Below are 21,936 nucleotides of genomic sequence, written 5' to 3' on the forward strand. Positions count from 1 at the left end.
CATCTGGGATGTGCAGGACTACCTGTTTCTTAAGTTTCGACTCATTTCACTTCAAATAAAACCCTCAACAAGTTACATTGACCTGTGACCATACTGTAGTACCGTTGATATCCACATGATGTCCTTATTGTCAAGGCAACCATTGGTTCTGTGTATGCTTTCTGTGCGCGTGTGTGTGTGTGTGTGTGCGTGCGTGCGTGCGTGCGTGTGCGTGTGCGTGTGCGTGTGTGTGCACACACACATCAGGCTACAATAAGATTTGTTTATATGTTGCTCTATTTTATTTGACTCTATTCTATTTAATCTTCTACTAAAAACATGACTGTTATTATATCTAAAAAGATGACTGTTATTATATCTAAACACACGACTGTTATTATATCTAAAGACATGACTGTTATTATGTTATTTATTGTTTGTGAAAGAAGTTCTCACATTTGAGAATGACAATTCTTTAGTCGATCATTGGTTCTGCTTCATACCATAAGGCTTGAATGCGACACTGGGTAGAGAGAGAGAGAGAGAGAGAGAGAGACAGGCAGTGTGAGAGAGAGAGAGAGAGAGAGCGAGAGAGAGAGAGAGAGACAGGCAGTGAGAGAGAGAGAGAGAGAGAGAGAGAGAGAGAGAGAGAGAGAGAGGGAGAGAAGCGCGGAGAGAGCGAGTGAGAGAAGCGCGGAGAGAGCGAGTGAGAGAAGCGCGGAGAGAGCGAATGAGAGAAGCGCGGAGAGAGCGAATGAGAGAAGCGCGGAGAGAGCGAATGAGAGAAGCGCGGAGAGAGCGAGTGAGAGAAGCGCGGAGAGAGCGAATGAGAGAAGCGCGGAGAGAGCGAGTGAGAGAAGCGCACAGATTCTCCAGAGCTGCAGATGCGCTTACATTTTCCTCGTTCGCCTTACCGATGATTCCCACTGTCTCCAGCTGAATGGACGATGTTGTCGGTGAGTAAAAAAAATTGCATTACAATTTACATTCAGTTATTGTCATGATTAGTGAATACACGGTATCGATCATGGTCAAGTTGAAATCTGTCAACTCTGCCATGACATTTGCATAGATATGCATGGCTAAGAACGCCTGAATGTGTCGCTGATGTTACGATCACTCAGTCAACGTTACAAATCACTATACACGTCTCGACTGTAGGCCTCCCGTAATGACGGTTTGCAAAGTGAGTTACTAACTGTAACACCCGTGAACAAGTTCAAAAAGAATTTGCAAGATGGAATCCTCAAAGCCTTCCACCCATTGCTCATTTCAGCCACCTTGATCGGGTCTCCGCTGTATAATTTGTGTAAGTGATACACACTGAACACGGTTATGGTATGTTCATAAGTTATTAATCAGGTGTTGTTTCAACTTTGGGAGAATATATAAATTACAACTTTTTCGTTATTGTTTTTCCTTCAGTGGGCTACATCACAGTATAATATCATGGGGAGGGAGCAAATTGACCGAAACAGAGATCCTATTAAATTACTAAATTAGCCATTCTAGTTTGTTTATTCTATGGGTTCATCATTGAGAGAGGGAAACAAAAACATAACGGTACATAAGAGCTAGCAGTTAGATTTTGTGTTTACCTGTTTACTGTGCATGGTGCTGACATCAGCAGACCAAGCCCTGTGTCTCAGAAGTATTCCCGGCAGAGATCTGTGTACTGTACTGAAGAAAGCAAGGAGCCTATTAGGTTTCAGTGAGCAGCTCTGAAGGAAACTGCCTGGCGAGCAGTATAGTAACAATGCCCAGGCCTTTCTTAGTGATTAACCATCCCCTGCAGCTTTTGCTGCCTGCATTCTTATTTACACTAAGAATGTACAATTCTCTGTATTTATCTCACCAATTGGTAATATTCTATAACAATAGACTATTGCCTCTTCCTAAACAGATGTAGGATCTTAATTTGAACACGCTTTTGTTGCTGAGAATTTTCCTGCATCGCAGGAAATGCAGATGAGCTTTGTGATTTATATAAATTCACTGAAAACCCACACTAACACACGGATATATTATTAGTATTGCACTTTTCAAGTAGCCTACTTTTGGCCAGCTTATAGCCCAACCACTGATCAAGCAACATTAGGGACTAAACCTTAAAAACCTTGTTGCTGCAGGATTATTTTGCTGAGAAAATACAGGTCAAATTTAGATCCTACATCTGTACATGTAATTTACTGTGTGTAGATTTCAGCATGACACAGTAGTGACTCACAAGACAAATTGTCCACACTATTAATTCTGTTCTCTGTCACTTAGGGAAGAAGTTTTTTTGTAATTCATCTGTGATTGGCGATTGATTGGTCACTGTATGTCAATTGAGGAAAGGAGATACAGGAATTTAAAAAAGATAAGCTTTACGTGTGATGGACCAGGACCATACAGGGGGTTGTGGGGTGGACTAGAACCATACAGGGGGCTGTGGGGTGGATTAGGACCATACAGGGGTCTGTGGGGTGGAACAGGACCATACAGGGGTCTGTGGGGTGGACCAGAACCATACAGGGGTCTGTGGGGTGGATTAGAACCATACAGGAGGCTGTGGGGTGGAACAGGACCATACAGGGGGTGGAACAGGACCATACAGGGTGTGGAACAGGACCATACAGGAGGCTGTGGGGTGGAACATGACCATACAGGGGTTTGTGGGGTGGAACAGGACCATACAGGGGTCTGTGGGGTGGACCAGAACCATACAGGGGTCTGTGGGGTGGACCAGAACCATACAGGGGTCTGTGGGGTGGAACAGGACCATACAGGAGGCTGTGGGGTGGAACAGGACCATACAGGGGGTTGTGGGGTGGATCAGGACCATACAGGGGGTGGATTAAGATGATATAGAGGGCTGTGGGGTGGATCAGGACCATACAGGGGTCTGTGGGGTGGAACAGGACCATAGAGAGGGCTGTGGGGTGGACCAGAACCATACAGGGGTCTGTGGGGTGGATCAGGACCATACAGGGGGCTGTGGGGTGGAACAGGACCATACAGGAGGCTGTGAGGTGGATTAGGACCATACAGGGGTCTGTGGGGTGGATTAGGACCATACAGGGGTCTGTGGGGTGGATCAGGACCATACAGAGGTCTGTGGGGTGGATCAGGACCATACAGGGGGCTGTGGGGTGGATCAGGACCATACAGGAGGCTGTGGGGTGGAACAGGACCATAGAGAGGGCTGTGGGGTGGACCAGAACCATACAGGGGTCTGTGGGGTGGATCAGGACCATACAGAGGTCTGTGGGGTGGATCAGGACCATACAGAGGTCTGTGGGGTGGAACAGGACCATACAGGAGGCTGTGGGGTGGAACAGGACCATACAGGAGGCTGTGGGGTGGATTAGGACCATACAGGGGGTGGAACAGGACCATACAGGGGGTGGAACAGGACCATACAGGGGGTGGAACAGGACCATACAGGGGGTTGAACAGGACCATACAGGGGGTGGAACAGGACCATACAGGGGGTGGAACAGGACCATACAGGGGGTGGAACAGGACCATACAGGGGGTTGAACAGGACCATACAGGGGGTGGAACAGGACCATACAGGGGGTGGAACAGGACCATACAGGGGGTAGAACAGGACCATACAGGGGTCTGTGGGGTGGACCAGAACCATACAGGGGGGAATGAAGTCTTTTGCTCCATGTTTTCCAGGAAAACCCTCGGCTACAGCGGGACGTCCCCTTACACAATGGCATCATGTTCTAACAGAGGTATCTACATCGGTAAGAACACCTGCATGTTTCTGTTACTCTTTATTTTTACACCTCTTTATTGTGTTAGACAATACAGTTATCGCAAAGGACCAATGTCCCTGAACAGGATTTCATTGCAGGTGTCACACAGTAAACATTCCTTTTGGATAGAATAGTGACGCTAATACCGGAGAGACATCGTGAGGCGGTCTAGCTATCCATTATCTCTTTGTCTAATTTCATTATCTCTTGTGTCTAGTTCCATTGTCTCTTGTGTCTAGTTCCATTGTCTCTTGTGTCTAGTTCCATTGTCTCTTGTGTAGAAAAGAGATCAAGCTCAGAAACAGCTTAATATATTTATTCAGAATGCATCTCAAATGGCGCCGTATTCCTTATTTTAAACAGTACCCATATAAGGCTCTGGTCTAAAGTAGTACGCTAAAAAAGGAATATAGTTCTATAGGGCTCTGGTCTAAAGTAGTGCACTATATAGGGAATAGGGTTCTATAGGGCTCTGGTCTATAGTAGTGCACTATATAGGGAATAGGGTTCTATAGGGCTCTGGTCTATAGTAGTGCACTATATAGGGAATAGGGTTCTATAGGGCTCTGGTCTAAAGTAGTGCACTATATAGGGAATAGGGTTCTATAGGGCTCTGGTCTAAAGTAGTGCACTATACATAGGGAATAGGGTTCTATAGGGCTCTGGTCTAAAGTAGTGCACTATATAGGGAATAGGGTTCTATAGGGCTCTGGTCTAAAGTAGTGCACTATATAGGGAATAGGGTTCTATAGGGCTCTGGTCTATAGTAGTGCACTATATAGGGAATAGGGTTCTATAGGGCTCTGGTCTAAAGTAGTGCACTATACATAGGGAATAGGGTTCTATAGGGCTCTGGTCTAAAGTAGTGCACTATATAGGGAATAGGGTTCTATAGGGCTCTGGTCTAAAGTAGTGCACTATATAGGGAATAGGGTTCTATAGGGCTCTGGTCTATAGTAGTGCACTATATAGGGAATAGGGTTCTATAGGGCTCTGGTCTATAGTAGTGCACTATATAGAGAATAGGGTTCTATAGGGCCCTGGTCTAAAGTAGTGCACTATATAGGGAATAGGGTTCTATAGGGCCCTGGTCTAAAGTAGTGCACTGTATAGGGAATAGGGTTCTATAGGGCTCTGGTCTAAAGTAGTGCACTATATAGGGAATAGTGTTCTGTAGGGCTCTGGTCTAAAGTAGTGCACTATATAGGGAATAGGGTACTATAGGGCCCTGGTCTAAAGTAGTGCACTATATAGGGAATAGGGTGCCATTCAGGATGTAGTCTCAGTCTTTGAGAAACAGGAGACAGTCAGTGATATATGTGAATATATTTTATGATACAGTGTTCTGGTCAAGGGAGATAAAGTGAAGCAATATGCCCTCTTTTGAGTTGATGTGTGTGTGTGTGTGTTCGTGTGTGTTACCTTGTAATGAGTATCTGCCTGTGACGCGGAGCTAGTGCTCTGTGACCTTGTGCGACCCACGGATCGTTGCTTCCTTACTCACCCACCCAGAGGCATCTCACCCCAACACAATGTGTTCATGTATTCACAATCCTCTACCTGGATTATCCTCCAAACTGGTTGGACATTGGAACTCAACTATTTCCTGGTTAAATTTGGAGAAGACTAAGCAGTGGGATGAAGGGGAAGGTGGAACCTGCAGGTATTATATAGCCTATCTAAACCTATATATTACACAGGTATTATATAGCCTATGTGGTGGTATAAAATTCCGCTGCTGTTTGATGTTCTCTGTGTTATAACCAACGATGTATATAAATCCTAGATTGCTGATGCTATGTATTGGCCATTGAGAGGCTTTGAAGCCACCGGTCGGCCATATTGGCATTCCCCAGTAGGAGAAGTCCACCACAGGAAATAATGGATTCTACAGTATTTCAATTACATGTTACAAGGACTAATGACATGTGTTTAGTCTTTTTGTTGTTGTAGTGGGGACAATAACATTAGTAATCAAAAAAAAAAAAAAGATACTTTGAGGAATTTAAAAAATATATGTTTTTTCGTGTTTCATTTGTATGTTTAGCTCACATAATTATAATTTAAACTTATACATGAAGTTGTCTGTAATAGAATACATTTGGCAAAAAACTAATGTTGACATTAATAAATGCGTTTCTGTAGCTTACAAAATATATTTTTTTACACCGATGGGGGAGTTCCAAGATGGAGTCACGGTGGCTTCAACACAGCGCCCCCTATCAGTCATCTAGTGTATATATATATATATAAAGCATTGGTTATTACAGAGAACATGATCATAGATGGGGATCAATATGATGGACGGCTAGATGATCCTAATTGGTTTACAGTGTTAACGGGATGCAAATAGGCTTGGAGGAATCCCTGGGAAAACCGTTAAGTCTAGGATAATGTTAGGATAGGGGGTGATTTATGATGGTAAATCCCCAGTGTCGGATGAGCTTGAGAGGCGCGATGAGGAGGCTATGTCTTACATCTTTATGGGGTCTGATGTAATAGTACGACAGAACAACATTTATGACGAAAAGAGGCCCGTGTTACTGACTATGATGGGATCGTTTCAAACCTGAAAACGGAATTGTCTTTAATGAAAATGTGAATGGGATCCCGTATTGATGGTTGGTTTCCACTGTTTGTATGTTACGACTTCGATGAATGGTGAGTGGAGGAGTCAAGCGCAGAGAGCAGGTAATTCCGTACGTGGATATTTTATTCCAAAGACAGTGGAGACACGGACATGCGAAACACAAGGGCGCATGAAACAACCCGACCAAAAATATAAAGGACTAAAAACTGTCCGGAAAAATACAGATCACACTAATACACCAAATAACAGAGAAACAAGCCCGCACAAATACCCAGCGGGCCTAGTGCCCTTAAATAGCATAACTCAAAACAGGTGTACCCAATAAACAGAAACAAACGGAATCGATGGCATCTAATAGGCCGGCGACGACGACCGCCGAGCGCCGCCCGAACAGGAAGAGGCACCATCTTCGGCGAGATTCGTGACATTGTATAGTTTTCTTCTGAATAATACTTTAATCAGTTACAGCTTGCCAGCCAATGTAGTACCTGTACAGTAACCAAAATGACCTGGGTTCAAATGTTATTTGAAATCTTTCAAATACTTATTTTGAGCATTTACTAAATTTACTAAAAGGACAGGTGGTGGTGGTGGTGGTGGTGGGGGGGGATGGGGGGGTTGCAATTTTGGGTAGCCCAGCTAGTATTTGAACAAAGGTCTGTAACTAAATGGGCAAACAGAGCAGAGGCTTCAGGTCAAATCAACAGGAGAATCTTAAATTATTAATCTTCACAGCAATGGATACTATGAGGATGTCAAGGTGTTGAATGAGAGGGCCTCTCTGGTTACACTGTGTGTGTGTGTGTGTGTGTGTGTGTTCTTATTCTCTGAAGTGAGCCATTCTGTAACATTTAGGAATGATTCACCCTTTTCTTCAAACACCGTTTGTAGGTTTGAGTCCTGCTTGGTTGATGTGAACCAAAGCTGTAAAGTCAGGCATCTACTTTGTGGCTTTGTTGTGGTCGGGATGTACACACTTTGTTTAAATGGGGTCATCTACGATCTCTACATCCATTCTTAGACTTTTTTAATGAATAATATACAGTGGTGAGAACAAGTATTTGATACACTGCCGATTTTGCAGGTTTTCCTGAAAATGAATGACTTAAAAATCATACAATGTGAATTTCTGGATTTTTGATTTAGATTTCGTCTGTCACAGTTGAAGTGTATCTATGATTAAAAAAAATACAGACCTCTACATGCTTTGTAAGTTGGAAAACCTGCAAAATCGGCAGAGTATCAAATACTTGTTCTCCCCACTGTACACCCATTGATTCTGGAAGAATGGAACGTATAAATGCCTCATGGTTTTTTGTTCAACCTTCGAAAACCAAAATATATGCTTTTAAATTATTTTATTTTTTAACTCCATTGTTGGTAAACAATGTAATTGTAAACAAACACTGTGTAGCCCCCCAAAAAAACTTGGTTCAAACTATACTGTTGATGTCATGGATTGGCATTATTTCCTCCAACTCCATCACTAAAACAGTGAAAGGCTGACGGGCGTCGTCGTCGTTGTTGTTGTTGTTGTTGTTGTTGTTTTTGTTGTTTGAACTGCAGATTTAACCCTGTTAAAGGGGCGATTGTGGATTTTGTCTGTGCCCACCCGGATCTGTGTTTTTTTTTGTTGTGTCCTTTCTTTACGAGTTGTTAGGTAGATTATTAAGGGTGTTTTACGAACCAAAATGAGGCATCATTTGGCTACAGTGTATAACGAATTTGTTCCTCTGCAGTCGACTGTCAATTTCTCAGCCCCGAGGTACAGTACATTCCAGGGCTGTGTCTGTTAGTGCAGATGAAAAGACTCCGTTTCACTAAAGAGGGCAAGTGGAGACAGGTTCCACATGCCTACCCAGGAAGGTATCCGTGGGACAAATTACCTACATTACCTCATCTACCAGTGGTGGATACTAAAACGTATTTTTCTCGAAACGGGTGGAGTACGTCAGTGTATATTGGGCAGAAGGTCCCCGGTTCATCTGGATGAGAACGGGACCTGCTGTGTTTTAACAGGGACATTGTAAAGTGAACGTCTGGAGTCAATATCGGCCTATTCACAATGGCTATTTTCTGACCTTGTTCCTGCAAAGAATGACAGCGGGGGAAAGAAATGGCGGAGAAATGGTTGTGGATGTTAATACCACGGAGGGGATGCTGGAGCTCACGTGGGAAAGGTGCTGGACAAGGTAAAGCTGTCTTGCTGGGTGGTGGTGTTGTTGTTGTTGATGGTTGTGGTGGAGTTGTTGTTGGTGGTGGAGTTGTTGTTGTTGGTGGAGTTGTTGTTGGTGGTGGAGTTGTTGTTGTTGTTCGAGTTGTTGTTGGTGGTGGAGTTGTTGTTGGTGGAGTTGTTGTTGGTGGTGGTGTTGTTGTTGTTGTTGATGGTTGTGGTGGAGTTGTTGTTGGTGGAGTTGTTGGTGGTGGAGTTGTTGTTGTTGTTGGTGGTGGAGTTGTTGTTGTTGGTGGTGGTGGAGTTGTTGTTGTTGGTGGTGGAGTTGTTGGTGGTGGAGTTGTTGTTGGTGGTGGAGTTGTTGTTGGTGGTGGAGTTGTTGTTGTTGATGGAGTTGTTGTTGGTGGTGGAGTTGTTGTTGTTGGTGGTGGTGGAGTTGTTGTTGGTGGTGGAGTTGTTGTTGTTGATGGTTGTGGTGGAGTTGTTGTTGTTGGTGGAGTTGTTGGTGGTGGTGGAGTTGTTGTTGTTGGTGGAGATGTTGTTGGTGGTGGAGTTGTTGTTGGTGGTGGTGGAGTTGTTGTTGTTGGTGGAGTTGTTGTTGGTGGTGGAGTTGTTGTTGTTGTTGTTGTTGTTGGTGGTGGAGTTGTTGTTGGTGGAGTTGTTGTTGGTGGTGGTGTTGTTGTTGTTGATGGTTGTGGTGGAGTTGTTGTTGGTGGAGTTGTTGGTGGTGGAGTTGTTGTTGTTGTTGGTGGTGGAGTTGTTGTTGTTGGTGGTGGAGTTGTTTTTGTTGGTGGAGTTGTTGGTGGTGGAGTTGTTGTTGGTGGTGGAGTTGTTGTTGGTGGTGGAGTTGTTGTTGTTGATGGAGTTGTTGTTGGTGGTGGAGTTGTTGTTGTTGGTGGTGGTGGAGTTGTTGTTGGTGGTGGAGTTGTTGTTGTTGATGGTTGTGGTGGAGTTGTTGTTGTTGGTGGAGTTGTTGGTGGTGGTGGAGTTGTTGTTGTTGGTGGAGATGTTGTTGGTGGTGGAGTTGTTGTTGGTGGTGGTGGAGTTGTTGTTGTTGGTGGAGTTGTTGTTGTTGGTGGAGTTGTTGTTGGTGGTGGAGTTGTTGTTGTTGATGGAGTTGTTGTTGGTGGTGGAGTTGTTGTTGTTGATGGTTGTGGTGGAGTTGTTGTTGTTGGTGGAGTTGTTGGTGGTGGTGGAGTTGTTGTTGTTGGTGGAGATGTTGTTGGTGGTGGAGTTGTTGTTGGTGGTGGGGGAGTTGTTGTTGGTGGTGGAGTTGTTGTTGTTGGTGGAGTTGTTGTTGGTGGTGGAGTTGTTGTTGGTGGTGGAGTTGTTGTTGGTGGTGGTGGAGTTGTTGTTGTTGGTGGAGTTGTTGGTGGTGGAGTTGTTGTTGTTGATGGTGGTGGTGGAGTTGTTGTTGTTGGTGGAGTTGTTGTTGGTGGAGTTGTTGTTGTTGATGGTGGTGGTGGAGGTGTTGTTGTTGGTGGTGGAGCTGTTGATGGTGGAGTTGTTGTTGTTGTTGATGGTGGTGGTGGAGTTGTTGTTGTTGGTGGTGGAGTTGTTGATGGTGGAGTTGTTGTTGTTGATGGGGGTGGTGGATTTGTTGTTGTTGATGGTGGTGGTGGAGTTGTTGTTGGTGGTGGAGTTGTTGTTGGTGGAGTTGTTGTTGGTGGAGGTGTTGTTGGAGTTGTTGTTGTTGTTGGAGTTGTTGTTGTTGTTGTTGGTGGCGGAGTTGTTGTTGGTGGTGGTGGTGGTGTAGTTGTTGTTGTTGTTGTTGGTGGTGGAGTTGTTGTTGGTGGAGTTGTTTGTGGTGGTGGAGTTGTTGTTGTTGGTGGAGTTGTTGTTGTTGGTGGTGGTGGAGTAGTTGTTGTTGGTGGAGTTGTTTGTGGTGGTGGAGTTGTTGTTGTTGTTGGAGTTGTTGTTGTTGTTGTTGTTGGTGGTGGAGTTGTTGTTGTTGGTGGAGTTGTTTGTGGTGGTGGAGTTGTTGTTGGTGGTGGAGTTGGTGGTGGTGGAGTTGTTGTTGTTGATGGTGGAGTTGTTGTTGTTGTTGTTGGTGGTGGAGTTGTTGTTGTTGGTGGAGTTGTTGGTGGTGGAGTTGTTGTTGGTGGAGTTGTTGTTGTTGTCAGTGGAGTTGTTGTTGATGGAGTTGTTGTTGTTGGTGGAGTTGGTGGTGGTGGTGTTGATGTTGGTGGTGGAGTTGTTGTTGTTGATGGAGTTGTTGTTGTTGGTGGAGTTGTTGTTGTTGGTGGAGTTGTTGTTGGTGGTGGAGTTGTTGTTGGTGGTGGAGTTGTTGGTGGTGGAGTTGTTGTTGTTGATGGAGTTGTTGTTGTTGATGGAGTTGTTGGTGGTGATGGAGTTGTTGGTGGTGATGGAGTTGTTGGTGGTGGTGGAGTTGTTGTTGTTGGTGGTGGTAGTGGAGTTGTTGGTGATGGTGGAGTTGTTGATGGTGGAGCTGTTGGTGGTGGTAGTGGAGTTGTTGTTGGTGGTGGAGTCATTGATGGTGGAGTTGTTGGTGGTGGTGGAGTTATTGTTGTTGGTGGTGGAGTTGTTGTTGGTGGTGGTGTAGTCGTTGTTGGTGGTGGAGTTGTTGTTGGTGGTGGAGTTGTTGTTGTTGGTGAAGTCGTTGTTGGTGGTGGAGTTGTTGTTGGTGCTGGTGGAGTCGTTGTTGGTGGAGTTGTTGGTGGTGGAGTTGTTGGTGGTGGTGGTGTTATTGTTGTTGGTGGTGGTGGAGTCGTTGTTGGTGGTGGAGTTGTTGTTGTTGTTGGTGGTGGAGTTGTTGTTGGTGGTGGTGGAGTTATAGTTGTTGGTGGTGGTGTTATTGTTGTTGTTGTTGGTGGAGTCGTTGTTGGTGGTGGAGTCGATGTTGTTGGTGGAGTTGTTGTTGTTGGTGGTGGAGTTGTTGGTGGTGGTGGTGAGGGTGGAGGTGGTGAGGGTGGTGGAGTTGTTGTTGTTGTTGGTGGTGGTGAGGGTGGTGAAGTTGTTGTTGGTGGTGGTGAGGGTGGTGGTGAGGGTGGTGGTGGTGGTGAGGGTGAGGGTGGTGGAGTTGTTGTTATTGGTGGTGGTGAGGGTGAGAGTGGTGAGGGTGGTGGAGTTGTTGTTGTTGGTGGTGGTGGTGGTGAGGGTGAGGGTGGTGGTGAGGGTGAGGGTGGTGGAGTTGTTGTTGTTGGTGGTGGTGGTAAGGGTGGTGGTGAGGGTGGTGGAGTTGTTGGTGGTGGAGTTGTTGGTGGTGGAGTTGTTATTGATGGAGTTGTTGTTGTTGGTGGTGGAGTTGTTGTTGGTGGTGGTGGAGTTGTTGTTGTTGGTGGAGTTGTTGTTGGTGGTGGAGTTGTTGGTGGTGGAGTTGTTGGTGGTGGAGTTGTTGTTGTTGTCAGTGGAGTTGTTGTTGATGGAGTTGTTGTTGGTGGAGTGGTGGTGGTGTTGTTGTTGGTGGTGGAGTTGTTGTTTTTGATGGAGTTGTTGTTGTTGGTGGAGTTGTTGTTGGTGGTGGTGAGGGTGGAGGTGGTGAGGGTGGGGAGTTGTTGTTGTTGTTGGTGGTGGTGAGGGTGGTGAAGTTGTTGTTGGTGGTGGTGAGGGTGGTGGTGAGGGTGGTGGTGGTGGTGGTGAGGGTGAGGGTGGTGGAGTTGTTGTTATTGGTGGTGGTGAGGGTGAGAGTGGTGAGGGTGGTGGAGTTGTTGTTGTTGGTGGTGGTGGTGGTGAGGGTGAGGGTGGTGGTGAGGGTGAGGGTGGTGGAGTTGTTGTTGTTGGTGGTGGTGGTAAGGGTGGTGGTGAGGGTGGTGGGTTGTTGGTGGTGGAGTTGTTGGTGGTGGAGTTGTTATGATGGAGTTGTTGTTGTTGGTGGTGGAGTTGTTGTTGGTGGTGGTGGAGTTGTTGTTGTTGGTGGAGTTGTTGTTGGTGGTGGAGTTGTTGGTGGTGGAGTTGTTGTTGGTGGAGTTGTTGTTGTTGTCAGTGGAGTTGTTGTTGATGGAGTTGTTGTTGTTGGTGGAGTTGGTGGTGGTGTTGTTGTTGGTGGTGGAGTTGTTGTTTTTGATGGAGTTGTTGTTGTTGGTGGAGTTGTTGTTGTTGATGGAGTTGTTGTTGGTGGTGGAGTTGTTGTTGGTGGTGGAGTTGTTGGTGGTGGAGTTGTTGTTGTTGATGGAGTTGTTGTTGTTGATGGAGTTGTTGGTGGTGATGGAGTTGTTGGTGGTGATGGAGTTGTTGTTGGTGGTGGAGTTGTTGTTGTTGGTGGTGGTAGTGGAGTTGTTGGTGATGGTGGAGTTGTTGATGGTGGAGCTGTTGGTGGTGGTGGAGTTGTTGTTGGTGGTGGAGTCATTGATGGTGGAGTTGTTGGTGGTGGTGGAGTTATTGTTGTTGGTGGTGGAGTTGTTGTTGTTGGTGGTGTAGTCGTTGTTGGTGGTGGAGTTGTTGTTGGTGGTGGAGTTGTTGTTGTTGGTGAAGTCGTTGATGGTGGTGGAGTTGTTGGTGGTGGTGTTATTGTTGGTGGTGGAGTTGTTGTTGGTGGTGGAGTCGTTGTTGGTGGAGTTGTTGGTGGTGGAGTTGTTGGTGGTGGTGGTGTTATTGTTGTTGGTGGTGGTGGAGTCGTTGTTGGTGGTGGAGTTGTTGTTGTTGTTGGTGGTGGAGTTGTTGTTGGTGGTGGTGGAGTTATCGTTGTTGGTGGTGGTGTTATTGTTGTTGTTGGTGGTGGAGTCGTTGTTGGGGGTGGAGTCGATGTTGTTGGTGGAGTTGTTGTTGTTGGTGGTGGAGTTGTTGGTGGTGGTGGTGAGGGTGGTGGTGGTGAGGGTGGTGGAGTTGTTGTTGTTGTTGGTGGTGGTGAGGGTGGTGAAGTTGTTGTTGGTGGTGGTGAGGGTGGTGGTGAGGGTGAGGGTGGCTGAGGTATTGTTGTTGGTGGTGGTGGTGGTAAGGGTGGTGGTGAGGGTGGTGGAGTTGTTGTTGGTGGTGGTGAGGGTGGTGGTGAGGGTGGTGGTGGTGGTGAGGGTGAGGGTGGTGGAGTTGTTGTTGTTGGTGGTGGTGAGGGTGGTGGTGAGGGTGAGAGTGGTGAGGGTGGTGGAGTTGTTGTTGTTGGTGGTGGTGGTGGTGAGGGTGAGGGTGGTGGTGAGGGTGAGGGTGGTGGAGTTGTTGTTGGTGGTGGTTGTGTGGTGAGGGTGGTGGTGAGGGTGGTGGTGAGGGTGGTGGTGAGGGTGAGGGTGGTGGAGGTTTTGTTGTTGGTGGTGGTGGTGGTGAGGGTGGTGGTGAGGGTGGTGGTGAGGGTGAGGGTGGTGGAGGTTTTGTTGTTGGTGGTGGTGGTGGTAAGGGTGGTGGTGAGGGTGGTGGTGAGGGTGGTGGTGAGGGTGTTGCCTAAAGGGGATATGCTTAGTGGGAAGAAACGATGTGTACTGTCTTGGAGACAATCAGTGGTTATGTATTGTTAGCCTTTACAGACTTCAGTGTCAATTCTCAACATTCTACAATTCAATGTCTAACCAAAAAATACGTAAACATTCTAAGTAGAGTCCTACAATTGTCTAATATACTGTGGTTGTCATATACTGTATACTGTTTTCATCTAGAGGAAGAACGACATGTGAGAGCCAATGACAGGGACTACAATGAAAAGTTCCCATATGCTGTAAGTGAGAACACAAAGCACATGTTATCACAGTGTATCAATGATACTGTCATGATGTAGATGATATTGACCATTCTATATTTGCACCCCCCCCCACCCCTCCCCCCCCCCCCCCCCCCCCCCCCAAAAAAAAAGGACAATCACATCAAAACCTGCAAGTACAATGTCTTCACCTTCCTGCCCGTCAATCTGTTCGAACAGTTCCAGAGAGCAGCTAATGCATACTTCCTAGTGCTGCTCATATTACAGGTACGTACGTACATTCCACATCATTAGTGTGTGACATGGAGTGTGCTTGTACAGATTCTATGAACTTGTCATGCTTTATACAGAGATTCCACGAAAATGAAAATGAAATCACAAAATGTCATGCAACTGAAAGATTTACATGGTGAAATGAGGTTCTCCAACTTACGTACAATGCAATGTCTTTCATAAAGGAGCTGACATATCTAAGCCCGTTCCGTTATACATGGTGAATGTATGTAAGTCTGTATTTCAAGTGAGACAGTTCTCCCAGTATAGAGTGAATCATTGTTGACACTTCTCCCAGTATACAGTGAATCATTGTTGACAGTTCTCCCAGTATAGAGTGAATCATTGAGACAGTTCTCCCAGTATACAGTGAATCATTGTTGACACTTCTCCCAGTATACAGTGAATCATTGAGACAGTTCTCCCAGTATAGAGTGAGTCATTGAGACAGTTCTCCCAGTATAGAGTGAGTCATTGAGACAGTTCTCCCAGTATACAGTGAATCATTGTTGACAGTTCTCCCAGTATACAGTGAATCATTGTTGACAGTTCCCCCAGTATAGAGTGCACTATTGAGACAGTTCTCCAGTATACAGTGCACTATTGAGACAGTTCTCTCAGTATACAGTGCACTATTGAGACAGTGTGAGGCTGTATCACAACCAGCCGTGATTGGTGGGAGTTCTTTAGGGCGGCGCCCAGCGTCGTTAGGGTTTGGCCGGGGGTAGGCCGTCATTGTAAATAAGAATTTGTTCTTAACTGACTTGCCTAGTTGAATAAAGGTTAAATAAATAAATAAATATGAGCCAGATTTCTGTATTTTGAAAATTACATCTTGAAAACTTGATCTCTGCATTGGCAAAACATTTCGGGACTATAATCAACAACGGACTAATGAAACAAATACCAAAAGATAGCTTTTGGGTGGATTTTTCCTTGAACAAAATGGAACCAAAATATTTAGGAAGACTGTATTTGTGTTATTTGCAAATATTCACATACTGTATTTAATGAGATATTGCCTCATTTTCATATTTTAATACAATATTTCAGAAAATTGTAATACCAAAAAAGGTTTAGATTGGTGTCTATATTCGGAATCCATCCCTTAATTTGTGTGCATTAGGTAGTTGTGGAATTGTTAGATATTACTGCACTGTCAGAACTAAACTCAGCAAAAAAAAAATAAACGTCCTCTCACTGTCAACTGCGTTTATTTTCAGCAAACTTAACATGTGTAAATATTTGTATGAACATAAACAAGATTCAACAACTGAGACATAAACAAGTTCCACAGACACGTGACTAACTGAAATGGAATAATGTGTCCCTGAACAAAAGGGGGGTCAAAATCAAAAGTAACATTCAGTATCTGGTGTGGCCACCAGCTGCATTAAGTACTGCAGTGCATCTCCTCATGGACTGCACCAGATTTGCCAGTTCTTGCTGTGAGATGTTACCACACTCTTCCACCAAGGCACCTGCAAGTTCCCAGACATTTCTGGGGGAAATGGCCCTAGCCCTCACCCTCCGATCCAACAGGTCCCAGACATTTCTGGTGGGAATGGCCCTAGCCCTCACCCTCCGATCCAACAGGTCCCAGATGTGTTCAATGGGATTGAGATTCGGGCTCTTCACTGGCCATGGCAGAACACTGACAATCCTGTCTTGCAGGAAATCACGCACAGAACGAGTAGTATGGCTGGTGGCATTGTCATGCTGTAGGGTGATGTCAGGATGAGCCTGCAGGAAGAGTACCACATGAGGGAGGAGGATGTCTTCCCTGTAACGCACAGGGTTGAGATTGCCTGCAATGACAAGCTCAGTCCGATGATGCTGTGACACACCGCCCCAGACCATGACGGACCCTCCACCTCCAAATCGATCCCGCTCCAGAGATCAGGCCTCGGTGGAACGCTTATTCCTTTGACGATAAACGGAAATTCGACCATCACCCCGGGTGAGACAAAACCGTGACTCGTCAGTGAAGAGCACTTTTTGCCAGTCCTGTCTGGTCCAGCGACGGTGGGTTTGTGCCCATAGGCGACGTTGTTGCCGGTGATGTCTGGTGAGGACCTGCCTCACAACAGGCCTACAAGCCCTCAGTCCAGCCTCTCTCAGCCTATTGCGGACAGTCTGAGCACTGATGCAGTGATTGTGCGTTCCTGATGTAACTTGGGCAGTTGTTGTTGCCATCCTGTACCTGTCCCGCAGGTGTATGTTCGGATGTACCAATCCTGTGTAGATGTTGTGACACGTGGTCTGCCACTGCGAGGACAGTCAGATGTACGTCCTGTCTTAGGCGTCTCACAGTACGGATATTGCAATTTATTGCCCTGGCCACATCTGCAGTCCTCATGCCTCCTTGCAACATGCCTGAGGCTTCTTCACGCAGATGAGCAGGGACCCTGGGCATCTTTATTTTGGTGTTTTTCAGAGTCAGTAGAAAGGCCTCTTTAGTGTCCTAAGTTTTCATAACTGTGACCTTAATTGCCTACCGTCTGTAAGCTGTTAGTGTCTTAACGACCGTTCCACAGGTACATGTTCATTAATTGTTTATGGTTCATCGAACAAGCATGGGAAACAGTGTTTAAACCCTTTACAATGAAGATCTGTGAAGTTATTTGGATTTTTACTTATTATCTTTGAAAGACAGGGTCCTGAAAAAGGGACGTTTCTTTTTTTTTGCTGAGTTTAGAAGCACAACCATTGTGCTACACTCACAATAACATCTGCTAACCATGTGTATGTGACCAATACAATTTTATTTTATTTGCTTATTTATATTCAACTGGTTAAAGTGCACTGTGATATGATTAAGTGGGGGGGGGGGGGGGTGTCTTAGGGTATGTTTGACCTGCCTTAACTTATGAATAAACAAAAACAAAGTAAAGTTAGGAATTATTACTCAACTCAAAGTATATCAATTTAGTTTCAATAAGAAACTCAAGTTGAACACGTTATAAACCAACAATTATTATCAACCCCTTCGTATCACTAAATTAATCACTGATACAGAATATACATCTTACTTAGTAAGGACCTGGTACTCTGTTTTTATACATTCTGTGGAGTTGCTTTCTCAGACAGAGAAACAAACACAAGGAAATCCTTCGCCGTCCTCACGGTTAATTGGGGTCTCGTAGCTAGTAGGTCATATTTAAACTACAGAAATTGGCAAACTGTAATTTAGTTAGTAAGTAGCAAGTACAAACTATTGGTTTCTTCTCCTGAACTCTCGTCGGATTGTTGCCTAGCAATGGTCCTTCACCAAAATATACTCCTCTAACATCTCATTCGAAGATTATGGGGATTCATATGGAGTTGGGCCCCGCTTCGCTGCTATAACAGCCTCTACTCTTCTGGGAAGGCTTTCCACTAGATGTTGGAACATTGCTGCTATAACAGCCTCCACTCTCCTGGGAAGGCTTCCCACTAGATGTTGGAACATTGCTGCTATAACAGCCTCCACTCTCCTGGGAAGGCTTCCCACTAGATGTTGGAACATTACTGCGAGAGCCACAAGAGCACTAGTGGGAGATTAGGCCTGGCTCGCAGTCTGCGTTCCAATTCATCCCAAAGGCGTTCGATGGGGTTGAGGTCAGGGCTCTCTGCAGGCCAATCAAGTTCTTCCACGCCGATCTCTACAAACTATTTCTGTATGGACCTCGTTGTCATGCTGAAACAGGAACACGCCTTCACTGCAACACCACACACAAAACATACACACACATGCACACTGACACCACACACAAAACATACACACACATGCACACTGACGCCACACACACACATACACACACATGCACACTGACGCCACACACACACATACACACACGTTTCATTTCCTACCATCTACACCTGGGGGACGGTTCGTCAGGAGGTTAGGATCCAATTGATTGGTGTTCAGTCCCAGGGTCCTTAGATTAGTGATGAGCTTGGATGGGTACTGAGAGCATGTGTTGACCAGCTGGCACTGGAACCATGAAAAACAGCCCCAGACCCTTATTCTTCCTCCACCAAACTTTACAGTGGGCACTATGCATTCGGGCAGGTAGCGTTCTCCTGCCATCCGCCAAACCCAGATTCGTCCGTCGGACTGCCAGATGGTGAAGCGTGATTCATCACTCCAGATAACGCGTTTCCACTGCTCCAGAGTCCGTTGGCGGCGAGCTTTACACCACTCCAGCCGAACACTTGGCATTGCGTATGGTGATCTTATGCGCGTGTGCGGCTGCTCGGCCACGGAAACACATTTCACGAAGCTCCCGATGAACAGTTATTGTGCTGAAGTTGCTTCCGGAGACAGTTTGGAACTCGGTAGTGAGTGTTGCAACCCGAGGACAGACATATTTTACGCCATACACGCTTCAACACTCAGCAATCCCATTCTGTGAGCTTGTTGTTCCTAGATGTTTCCACTAACAGCAGTTACAGTTGACTAGGGCAGCTCTAGCAGGGCAGAAAATTGACAAACTGACTTGTTTGAAAATGTGGCATCCTATGACGGTGCCACGTTGAAAGTCACTGAGCTCTTCAGCGCGGACCATTCTACTGCCAATGTTTGTCTATGGAGATTTCTTGGCTGTGTGCTTGATTTTACACACCTGTCAGCAACGGGTGTGGCTGAAATAACCGAATCCACTAATTTGAAGAGGAATCCACTAATTTGAAGAGGAATACACTAATTTGAAGAGGAATCCACTAATTTGAAGAGGAATACACTAATTTGAAGAGGAATCCACTAATTTGAAGGGGTGTAAGTCCCACACGCAACACAGTCAATACAGTCTAGAAAAAGCTCAAAGGTAACCAAGGGGTTTACATTCCTACACATGATGTAAATAAATGGCTCTGTGTTCTCCTATTTGTAGTTGATCCCTGAGATCTCCTCCCTGTCCTGGGTCACTACCACTGTGCCTCTGGTCATGGTGCTGTTGATCACTGCAGTTAAAGATGCCACTGACGACTATGTGAGTTAACTGTCCACTCTTATTGATTGATTGATCGGGTGATTTAATTAATTATTATTTAATTAATTTGATGATTCAAAACTGATGTACAGACAAGAAAAACAAAAGTAGGGTTAACTCATTTGATTGAGTCATTTACCAGACGCTCTGATCCAGAACGACTTACAGGAGCAATTAGGGTTAAGTGCCTTGCTCAAGGGCACATCGGTAGATTTTTCACCTAGTCAACTCGGGGGTTCAAATCAGCAACCTTTCAGTTACTGGCCCAATGCTCTTAACCGCTAAGCTACCTGGCACCCATTATCAAAAGTTTGGACACACCTACTCATTCAAGGGTTTTTCTTTATTTTTACAATTTTCTACATTGTAGAATAATAGTGAAGACATCAAAACTATGAAAAAACATGGAATCGTGCAGTAACCAAAAAAGTGTTAAACAAATCAGAATATATTTTAGATTTTAGAATCTTCAAATAGCCACCCTTTGCCTTGATGACAGCTTTGCACACTCTTGGTATTCTCTTAACCAGCTTCACCTGGAATGCTTTTCCAAATCAAATCAAATCAAATGTATTTATAAAGCCCTTCTTACATCAGCTGATATCTCAAAGTGCTGTAAAAGGAAACAGCCTAAAACCCAAAACAGCAAGCAATGCAGATGTAGAAGCACAGTGGCTAGGAAAAATTCCCTAGAAAGGCCAGAACCTAGGAAGAAACCTAGAGAGGAACCAGGCTATGAGGGGTGGCCAGTCCTCTTCTGGCTGTGCCGAGTGGAGATTATAACAGAACATGGCCAAGATGTTCAAATGTTCATAGATGACCAGCAGGGTCAAATAATAATAATCACAGTGGTTGTCGAGGGTGCAGCAAGTCAGCACCTCAGGAGTAAATGTCAGTTGGCTTTTCATAGCATAGCATTTCATATCATTAAGAGTATCTCTACCGCTCCTGCTGTCTCTAGAGAGCTGAAAACAGCAGCTCTGGGACAGGTAGCATGTCCGGTGAACAGATCAGGGTTCCACCATCGATGCACCCCCACACCATCACATCTCCTCCGCCATGCTTCACGGTGGGAAGCACATGTGCAGAGATCATCCGTTCACCTACTCTGCATTTCACAAAGACACAGCGGTTGGAACCAAATTTCTTAAATTTGGACTCATCAGACCAAAGGACAGATTTCCACCGGTCTAATGTCCATTGCTCGGGTTTCTTGGCCCAAGCAAGTCTCTTCTTATTATTGGTGTCCTTTAGTAGTGGTTTCTTTGCAGCAATTCGATCATGAAGGCCTGATTCACACAGTCTCCTCGGAACAGTTGATGTTGAGATGTGTCTGTTACTTGAACTCTGAAGCATTTATTTGGGCTGCAATTTCTAAATCTGGTAACTCTAATGAACTTATCCTCTGCAGCAGAGGTAACTCTGGGTCTTCCATTCCTGTGACGGTCCTCATGAGAGCCAGTATCATCATAGCGCTTGATGGTTTTTGCGACAGCACTTGAAGAAATTCTTGAAAGCAAAATTTTCCAGATTGACTGACCTTCATGTGATGAAGCAATGATGGACTGTCATTTTGCTTTGCTTATTTGAGCTGCTCTTACCATAATATGGACTTGGTCTTTTACCAAATAGGGCTATCTTCTGTATACCACCCCTACCTTGTCACAACAGAACTGACTGGCTCAAACACGTTAAGAAGGAAAGAAATTCCACAAATTAACTTTAACAAGACACACCTGTTAATTGAAATGCATTCCAGGTGACTACCTCATGAAGCTGGTTGAGAGAATACCAAGAGTGTGCAAAGCTGTCATCAAGGCAAAGAGTGGCTACTTAGAAGAATCCCAAATATAACACGTATTTTGATTTGTTTAACACTTTTTTGGTTGCTACATTATTCCATATGTGTTATTTCATAGTGTTGATGTCTTCACTATTGTTATACAATGTAGAAAACAGTACAAATTAAGAAAAAAAACTAGAAAAAACACCTACTAAATTAGTAGGTGTGTCCAAACTGTTGACTGGTAGGTACTGTGTGTACACTACATCCCCGGTTATTAGCAGCTATTAGCAGTGCAAGACCACTGTAAAAGATGTCTTCTCAATTTCAGTTCAGGTATAAAAGCGATCAGCAGGTCAACAGTCGTCAGTCTCAGGTACTCAGGGGAAAGTAAGTACATCCTCAATGAACCTTCAATATTCACCTTTTTAAATGTGAACATTTTCTACCTCATTGTGGCTTTGTGCAAAGAGACAACTTATTATTTTTTTTGTACCTTCAAAATTGCACAGTGAGATGAAGACATTTCTTTGAATAGCATAACATTTTATGCTATTGTGCTTTATAAATCAGCATTATGACTGTGTATCTGTCTCAGTCTACAGAATGAGAAGTGGATGAATGTACGCGTGGGAGATATCATCAAGCTGGAAAACAATCACTTTGTGACAGTGAGTAATTTGCTTTCCATTTCATACTTAGATACTCCCATAAACACTTGACATGAACGGGTTTTTTTAAATTAAAATGAGGGCTATTCCTCTACTGCAACTGTTGAGTTCTATTGTAAAGCATTGGTGCAGAGATTGGTTTATTCCCTGTGGCTTGCCAG

General features: G+C 45.0%; 1 protein-coding gene across 8 annotated transcripts in view; it reads left to right on the plus strand.

Annotated features, from left to right (window-relative positions):
• Nucleotides 1-567: 567 nt before the first annotated feature.
• Nucleotides 568-21,936, plus strand: part of atp8b4 (ATPase phospholipid transporting 8B4) — a 73,103-nt gene continuing 51,734 nt past the window's right edge. For 3 of the 8 annotated variants that reach the window (XR_016490178.1, XM_090213832.1, XM_090213827.1), the window contains exons 1-5: nt 13,814-14,093; nt 14,229-14,342; nt 19,223-19,321; nt 21,436-21,494; nt 21,703-21,775. Coding sequence is in view for 6 of the 8 variants with exons in the window: in XM_090213832.1 (XP_090069958.1) it covers nt 13,854-14,093; nt 14,229-14,342; nt 19,223-19,321; nt 21,436-21,494; nt 21,703-21,775 (585 nt within the window). In the remaining 2 variants the exon portion in view is untranslated. Of the gene's footprint in view, nt 936-3,648; nt 3,720-8,417; nt 8,514-13,813; nt 14,094-14,228; nt 14,343-19,222; nt 19,322-21,435; nt 21,495-21,702; nt 21,776-21,936 lie in introns of those variants that run through there. The other 5 variants (XM_036960619.2, XM_036960628.2, XM_090213854.1 and 2 more) reach the window with 5 other exon arrangements.

Source organism: Oncorhynchus mykiss, chromosome 2, assembly GCF_057628025.1.
Source record: "Oncorhynchus mykiss isolate SJ-2025 chromosome 2, ASM5762802v1, whole genome shotgun sequence".
NCBI classification, from domain to species: domain Eukaryota; kingdom Metazoa; phylum Chordata; class Actinopteri; order Salmoniformes; family Salmonidae; genus Oncorhynchus; species Oncorhynchus mykiss.